General features: G+C 44.1%; 1 protein-coding gene across 6 annotated transcripts; it reads right to left on the bottom strand.

Annotated features, from left to right (window-relative positions):
• Positions 1 to 270: 270 nt before the first annotated feature.
• On the bottom strand, positions 271 to 8,022 carry LOC110070267 (zinc finger protein 213). 6 transcript variants are annotated; one of them, XM_072988973.2, is made up of 6 exons: positions 7,861 to 8,019; positions 5,108 to 5,522; positions 4,853 to 4,931; positions 4,582 to 4,664; positions 2,534 to 2,660; positions 271 to 2,048 (listed from the first exon to the last, which is right to left on the bottom strand). In XM_072988973.2, the coding sequence occupies exon 6, from the start codon at positions 1,574 to 1,576 to the stop codon at positions 851 to 853; it is 726 nt and encodes a 241-aa protein (XP_072845074.2). In that variant the 5' UTR covers positions 1,577 to 2,048; positions 2,534 to 2,660; positions 4,582 to 4,664; positions 4,853 to 4,931; positions 5,108 to 5,522; positions 7,861 to 8,019; the 3' UTR covers positions 271 to 850. The 6 variants fall into 6 exon arrangements, with proteins under 6 accessions (XP_072845074.2, XP_078244091.1, XP_078244090.1 ...); XM_078387965.1 differs by lacking the exon at positions 7,861 to 8,019 and adding an exon at positions 5,911 to 7,284; XM_072988975.2 differs by having other exon boundaries at positions 1,545 to 2,048; positions 4,853 to 4,970; positions 7,861 to 8,022.
• Between the last annotated feature and the right edge of the window lie 270 nt (positions 8,023 to 8,292).

Here is an 8,292-nt window from a genome sequence, read left to right as displayed (position 1 = left end):
ACCTCAGATGGCTCAGTGTGGTACAGGAAGGGAGGCAGCTAATTGTGCCCCCCTCCCCCCGCTTGTCGCTGGTCACCTGGCCCCTCCTCCTTCATTCATCTCAGGCCAGCAAACGGTTCTACGAACCAATAGTACATTTAGGAACCGGTTCTATAGAATAGGTGCGAACCTGCTGAATCCCACCTCTGTATGGATCCCACATGTCATTTGTTCAGGGGAGAAAGGAATATTACTCCTTTATTTTAGGACTTGAATCTATTACAGATACCATTTTAAATATATATATATATTTATTTTGAAATATTAAGAAACCGAAACAATTTTAGCACAAAATTATAATGGGTTTTGGAGGAGGAAGAGCAGAAGGAAGAAGGGGGGGAGGTCTGACAGCTTTTGCCAATGTATGCTAGGTTAAGAGGGGACACGATAGCCATGTTTAAATATCTGAAGGGATGTCATGTCGAGGAGGAAGGGACACATTTGTTTTCCACGGCTCCGGAGGCTAAGACACGGAGCAACGGTTTCAAACTACAGGAAAAGAGATTCCACCTGAATGTCAGGAAGAACTTCCTGATCCACAAAGCTGGTCGGCAGTGGAATAGGCTGCCTCGGAGGGTGGTGGAGTCTCCTCCTTTGGAGGTTTTTAAGCAGAGGCTGGATGGCCATCTGTCAGGAGTGCTTTGATGGATGTTCCTGCATGGCAAAGGGATTGGACTCGATGGCCCCTGTGGTCTCTTCCAACTCTGTGATCCTATGCACACATCTATGCTATAGAGAGACGTCCAGCATGGGTTCTATACGCCACTGTCCGGAACATCAATGTTTTATCCTCCAAGCATTGACATGGGTTCTAGCCTGGGTGGATTTGTTGACGGGTCCGAAGTTTGCTTCTTTCACAGAAGCTCTTCCCGCAGTGCGAGCATTTAAAGGGTTTCTCTCCTCTGTGGCTTTGCATGTGGCGAGCAAGGTTTGAACCCCGACTGAAGCTCTTCCCGCACTCCAAGCACGAAAATGGTTTCTCCCCCGTGTGGGTTCTCACATGGGAAGCAAGGTGGCCCCTCTGCCTGAAACTCTTCCCACACTGTAAGCATTTGAATGGTTTCTCCCCAGTGTGGATTCTCATATGGGAAGAAAGGTTTGCCGTCTGCCTGAAGCTCTTTCCACACTGTAAGCATCTGAATGGTTTCTCCCCTGTGTGGATTTTCATATGGTTAGCCAGGGTTCTGCTTTGCCCAAACCGGTTTCCACATTCCAAGCATTTAAAGGGTTTTTCTCCCGTATGAATTCTCATATGGCAAGCAAGGTGTATGTTCTGGCTGAAGTTCTTCCCGCATTCCAAACAGCCAAACGGTTTCTCCCTTCTGTGGAGTCGTTCATGGGACGTAAGGCTGCTTTTAAAGCAGAACGTCTTTCCACACACCAAACATTTAAAGGGTTTCTCTCCTGTGTGGATTCGCACATGATAAGCAAGGTCTATTCTTCGTCTGTATCTCTTTCCACATTGCAAGCATATAAATTCTTTCTCCCCCTTGTGGATTTTCTTGTGTTTCATGAGGGCGGAATTGTAACTGAACATTTTACCACTCTCAAAGCACTGGAATTGTTCCCCCTTGGTTGAAATTCTCTTACAGACAGCAAGGTGTGTGCTCTGAATGAAGTTCTCTTCACAATCCAAGCGCCCAAAGACTTTTTATCCCCTCTGTGGTCTCAGATCTTTTTCAGGAGATGACTTCTTAAAACAATCCCACTGGTATTCTGAGGAGTCTAATAGTTTCCTCCCGATGTGGCTTCCCTGCTGAGCATTTAGGCTGTCTTGAAAGATGAAGCCTTTCTCACACACCAAGCACTTACGGCTCTCGTGGCTTTGATGTGTATCTTCTTCAAGTGGTGCCACATGAAAATTTTCATGTGGAGAAAAGAAAGATTTATTCCCCCCTTCTCTTCAATTTCAGTTTTTCTCCTTCGGGGTTTCCCCTCCTCCTTAGTGTCTTTTTCCAAGGACACTCGATCTGATTCTTCCTTGAATCTGCCTTCTCTCATTGTAGAAGCTAAAACAAAGGGAAAAAAACCCACAACTGTGCTTTACCAAAAAATGAAAAATCAGATCTCTAAATTAGCAACATAACCAATTAAAGTATAAACTTAGTTCCAATAAATCATTAATCTATCAAATGCAGGAGATGTTGGACTTTCTCCAAGCACTTTTAGGAAGAAAGAACCAGTATGCTACAAAAAACACTATGCAATTTGATGGTATTGTGCTACACATCAACAGGCTGCGTCTTTAATTTATCACAACCTTTTTAAAATTAAAAAATTTCAGAGCCACCTTTCATGAATCTTCAGACATATCTTCACCTTCCAACACATCTTCAGACCCATGGCTCAAAGTGAGAAAAATCTGGTTATAGTAACACTACCACAAAATGTTAGTTTATATTTTTGCTTTCTTAGCTACTTCCTCATTCCTGGGAGAGGCTAAGCTGGCTTTCTCTCTAAAGATGGCTAGGATGGAACACAAGCAAAAGCTTACCCAGGGACACCATGTCAGCAGCATTTTCCTCCATAACTTTCCAGTGCAAAGCCCTTTGGCCTGGATCCAGCAGCACCCATTCTTCTTCTGTGAAAGACACAGCAATGTCCTCAAGAGTGATTGGACCCTGAATGGAAACAAAGTTACTGGCTGAAACAAAGTGCAAGTATTTGGAACTTTTGTTTAAACAAGAAAGTAGAACAAATGGATTTTAAAAAGAGCCTGGCTGACCCATGTCTATATGTTAAAACACAAATGGTGTGCAATTAACGTTAATTTTAGTTGATGACTTATGTTTAATGGTTCCAGATGAATCATACGTAAAATAGTTCATGCCCAAGATTGGGAAAGAGTTTAAATTAAAGCATTTGGGTGAAATTAAAAACTATCTTGGCGTAGAACTAGAACAAGATAGTGAAGGAAATGTCTTGTTAAGTCAAAGTAACAAGATGAGAAATTTACTAAAAGAAAGTGGGATGGAAAATTGTAATTCTGTAAAAACACCCAGGCTAACAAACTTTCATAAAGAACATGAAAATGAGGAATTCTTAGTCAAAGAATTGTATCAGTCTAGAATAGGACCTCTGCTGTATTTGTCATCATGGACTAGACCTGATAGAAAGAAAACATTTTAACTCAGAGTACTGCAAAACCCTTGCAAAAGCCCTGGAATTGTGTCAAAAGAGTGCTGAGATATTTAAAGGGAACCATAGATTGCAAGTTGAAGTTAAATGCATCTGACAATCTGAAATTAGAGTGCTATGCAGATTCAGATTGGGGTTCATGTGAAAAATGATAGAAAGTCAATTTCTGGAATGGCTATCAGTCTAGGTGAAGCTTTAATAGGCTGGGCGTCTAGAAAGCAAGGTTTCGTTGCCACAAGCACAGCGGAAGCTGAGTATGCTTCATTAAGTGATTTATGTGGGGAAGTGACATGGTTTGTGCAGTTATTGAAAGATGTAAATATGCAAATTGATTTACCTGTCACAGTGCATAATGACAGCACCACTTGCATTCAGTTGGCAACTGAGAGTCAAATGAAGAGTAGAAGCAAGCACATTTGCATAAAGTATTGCAATGTAAAGAGTGCTATGGATCAGAAGCTAATAGTTTTACAATATTGTCCTAGTGAAAATAACATTGCAGACATTTTCACGAAGCCATTCCCAATGCAGAAGCATGTTTATCTATACAGTAAGCTTGTTCTATACAACAATAAAATTTAAGGAGGGGTGTTGAGATTTTGATATGAAAATGTATTAAATATTAATGGTGTATAGTTAAATGTAAAATGGCTCATTTTACCTGAGTCACTGTACTGATTTGTATTCGGGGTGGGTATCAAGGATTAAGACTTAATGTACAGCTGTGGTACATGATGAAACTTGGTATAACAGAAAATGAAGTAATGTATTTTCTGATTGGTCACAGAACTGTACACGAGTCATGTGTAAAATGAATGTCTTTATCTATGTAAATCAGATCACTTTTTCCTATGCTGTATATATGTAATATATGTATATATGTAAATAGACTAAGTTGTTGGTTTTACTCTCTCAGTGTCATAAGTATCGCTGCTAACCAATATCTCCTTACTCTGCTGATGTTATGATCAAATTGATTATAAGTAATAATCCCTTCCACACTGAAAACAACTACAGTCTGTCCCCTGTCCAGCTCCCTGATTTTGCTGGTTTCAGGACTTCCTCTTTGCCTCGGCCTGCTGGACAAGGGTCTCTTCAAATTGGGAGAGGCCACGATGCACCGCCTGCCTCCAGGCTGAACGCTCAGATGTCAAGGTTTCCCATCTGTTGAGGTCCATTCCTAAGGCCTTCAGATCCCACTTGCAATTTGATTTAATCATGATTCAAATAAATGTGATTTCAATGAAATTCACCCTGGATTCAGCCCTGCACTTGTCATAGTGTCAGTCTTCTCACTAGTGAGAAGCTTTGACCCAAGGAAATGGAAGGGGAACGATTCTTTCAGATTGATGGAAATGTAGGAAGGACAGAAGGGACAGACTCTCCCCATCTATTTTCCCCTACCTGTTCCGATTGTGCAGGCCATGTTTTCAGTCTTTCACAAAGAAGAGGTGGGTGAGGGTCTGTACCCAGTGTGGTTCCAGGGTCTGCAAGGGAAATCAAGGGGTGGTAATAGGTATATTCTCTATGAACATGCTATTCTTCATGTTAATGAGGGGGGAAGGTCTTTCTGCTGTGATTTACAAAACCTTTAAGATCCACATTAATATAGAGGAGCTAAAATGAATTCAAAAACCTGGAAAAGACATAAGAAATGTGCTGACAGCATTCCTACCGGGCGAGGCAGCTCCTCCACTCTCCTCGTCCTTCAAAAGGAGAGGCCTCTCTCTTGATTCTGATGGAGCATCCACTGCCTGAGGGAAGACACAGAATAAATCTGCAGATTCCTGTACCTGAAACAAAATCTAGACTATAAACACAGAAATAGTGAAAGATGTCAAAGAAGAAATTGTACAGGGGAAGCTCTCAGCTTTAAGAAGAATGAGGGGCATGCAAGATCTCAGCTCTTTAGGCTGACCAAAGGTCTCACCAGCTGCTTCGCCTCCTGCTTCTCCTCCACTCTCTGGCTCAGAAGGAAACCTTCCGCCAGGGACACGGCCTGGGAAGTGGATTCTGGTCCACATCCTCTGACCCAGCTCCCCATTTCCGGTGGGAGGACAGTCAGAAACTGTTCGAGGATGATCAAGTCCAGCATCTCTGCCTTGCTGTGTTTTTCTGGCTTCAGCCACTGACAGCAGAGACGGTGGAGTTGGCTGCAAACTGCCCGGGGCCCTTCATCCTCCTGGTAGCAAAACTCCCGAAAATGCCGGTGCTGAACATCTGGGCCAAGAGGGTCTCCATGGAGGTTGGTCTGTACAGTTCTTTTGTGGAACTTCTTTATTCCTCCAAACCTCTATGTCCTTTGGCCTTCCTTCAAAACCAACAGAGCATTGTCCGTTCATCTCCTGCAAAAGAGCCAAAGTCTCACAATGAATAGGGCTCCTTCTTCTACTCTTCTCTATAGGAATGACAGAAAGAACCAGGCTGAGAAGAAGAGCAAGGCATGGGAAGGTTCTGTCCTGTGAGCAAGAGGAGCGGGGGATACAAAGGAGGATGTCTATAAAGGAGAGATGCAAGGAAGGGGAGTGAAGTATCAAGATGGACTGAGAGTGTGTAGAAAGCTGAAAAGGTTCTGTCAGAGGGCTGGGAATGAACTGAACTAAGAAAACCCATTGACAAGAAAATGTGTCATGTTCCCGGGAGTTTCAAGAGCAAAGTCCAATAAGCTAGTCCAATATCAGAAGTTCAGAGGATGCAGAGCTGATATCAAAATGCCAAAGCCAAATCACAAACCATAAGCTGAGGTCAGGGTCCAAAGCCAAATCACACAACGTAGTCCGGGGTCAGAGTCCAAAGCCAAAGGTCCAGAGAACAAGGTTCACGGTAGTCAGGAGCGGGGATGAAGGTTCACGGTAGTCAGGAGCGGGGATGCGAGCCAGCGTATTGACTTGTTGCTTCCACGAGCTTCCCAGCCAGCTAGTACTAGCTGACCTGATGTTTCTGCGGACAGCATTCAGGCGATCCTCTGACCTTTGCGTCATAAGTCTTTGCCAAAGTCTAGCCCTCACCCTGGCTACTGGGGGAGGAGAATCTGGCGGCGATTCATCTGTCTGTGCTTCTAATCACTCAGCATTCACCTCAGCTGTAGTTAATCCCTCAGGTTCCGGATCTTCGGCTGAACTCATGACAGAATGGGAGAAGTTAATGATGTTTAAAAAAAAGAAGCAGAGAAGGAGAGAAAACACATCAAAAACCCCCATTTTGGAGAGAGAGGGAAAGGGGGAAAGACCGAGAGAAACTTTGGAGAAAGGTTTTGAACCGTTTGGACTTTGATGTTTCAGATCCAATTGAGAAACTAGAAGCTAACCCTGTTCTCACACCGTTGCGAGAGGAAGAAAAATTACATATTCCTGTCACTGCTGAACCTTTTCTAGATGCACCTGTAATAAACCCTATTGGTACCATTCTGAGTCAGGCGTCGCTTGTTGCCTGACTAGATGTCGGAGTAAAGGAAATAAAACTTTCTCAAGATAATGAAACACACACACACACTCACACCTCTTTACAATCCTCCTTTCCTTGCTTTACACTTCTTGAAGGCTGGGAGGAAGACCTGTTTCCCGGGTAAGATTGGAAGGAAGACTGGGACGTTCTTTTCCGGGCAAAGCGAAGTGTGATATGCTGGCGTGATTTGGTTCAACAGTAATTTCAAGACATCTTTACTTCTCATTTTTAAAAAAATGCAATCTACTTTAACTTGCACAGGTCCAAAACCAGGGTTTCTGCTGAGAAAGAATGCCTTGGTTCTCAGAGAATGCTGACACCCCTGTCTCTATAGGAATAGTGGTCGTATAGGCCAGATGGGCGGGATATAAATCAAATAAATAAATAAATGGGCAGGATATAAATCAAATAAATAGATAGATGGATGGGCGGGATATAAATAAAATAAAATAAATCAATCTGCACCACGGCTTCACACTTTCTCTCTCCCTCCACCTTGGCCACCAGAACTTAATTTCTCCTTCACACGCATTTACTTTAATAACAGAAACTGCCTGGCTCTTGCAAAGACACGCCCCCAGCCAGCGGAGGCTCCCCTTCTCCCGGCTCTGCCCCACATCCCAAGCCAAGCACCCCCTCCCTTCTCCAACCGCTGCCCATCGCTTCCCGGCACGGAACTCATCTGCTTCCGAGACCCCCCCCCCAAAAAGGAGGCGCGTCCAGCCCCACACGGAACTCTCGAGAAGCGGCTTTGGCGGGAAGACGAAAGGCGACGCACCTCCGAGGCGGAAACAGGAAGCGGGCATTCTGCACCGGTTCTTCTTCCTGGGGGACGCTCTAGGGCTTGCTAGTCAGTGGCTTTAACTCCTTGGGAATAAAACAAGTTGGAATTGGGTACCTCGGAAGTGCAAAGGCTTGAAGCATCATCTTTTTTTTGGTGTAAAATTTATTGTATTTTTTTCCCTCTCTAAAAAAAAACTTCTAGCGGATAAATTGGCTTTTTCTGCTCTTTGGAGGCCTAGAGCAGCGTTTTTCACCTTTGGGGTGCTAGAAGGGCCCCGTAAAGTCTGTCTACCCACTTCTCCCAAATGGAAAGAAACCAGATCACCTACCCAAATCTTTCCTGTCTACTCTTTTTTTTTTTAATTGCTTTTCTCCCCCCAAGCTCTCTGCAGCCTCTGGGGGCAGCTTAGACCACAAATGCCACTGCCAATGCCTCTAGGAGTTTGTTTACCTCACCTGTAGAGAAATGTGAGAATGTCCATTTTTGATTCTTTGGCTTCCACATCGCATAATTCTTTCTGGGCATCACACCTGCAGGACCAGGCTTTACAGGCACCAAAATTGTGCTCCCTTGGAGAGAAGGCCCAGCTGGCAAGCTCCAGGCATTGTGTAGGGCTGACTACCTACCCCTGGTGGTGGCTGAGCAGTGTCCTTTTCAAACAGGAAGTTAGGTGAATCCCGGCCAGGAAGCTCGCCAGCTAGGCCTTCTTTCCAGGCGAGCGTAACTTAAGGTCCAGGTCTTATGGTCAACATCCCAAGAAAGGGATCTTGGGGATTTCTATGGGATTTGTAGGTTACAAAAGCCAAAAGAGAACTCTGTCTTCTTTACCACCCTTGGTTACCTACACTGAAAGTCCAAGACCAAGATCATCCACACTATGGTATTCC

This window comes from Pogona vitticeps, chromosome 2 (assembly GCF_051106095.1).
Source record: "Pogona vitticeps strain Pit_001003342236 chromosome 2, PviZW2.1, whole genome shotgun sequence".
Taxonomy (NCBI): Eukaryota; Metazoa; Chordata; class Lepidosauria; order Squamata; family Agamidae; genus Pogona; species Pogona vitticeps.
Note: the sequence above shows the minus strand (reverse complement) of the source record. Positions and strands in the feature narration are given on the sequence as shown.

Excerpts from the sequence above, each read along its gene's own strand:
- LOC110070267 (XM_072988975.2), bottom strand. The coding sequence starts at position 5,272 with ATGCTGGACTTGATCATCCTCGAACAGTTTCTGACTGTCCTCCCACCG. Across the intron at positions 4,971-5,107 it reads AGCAGGAGGCGAAGCAGCTG|GTACAGGAATCTGCAGATTT; the intron begins GTGAGACCTTTG and ends ATTTTGTTTCAG. Across the intron at positions 2,049-2,533 it reads TGCTGACATGGTGTCCCTGG|CTTCTACAATGAGAGAAGGC; the intron begins GTAAGCTTTTGC and ends CCTTTGTTTTAG.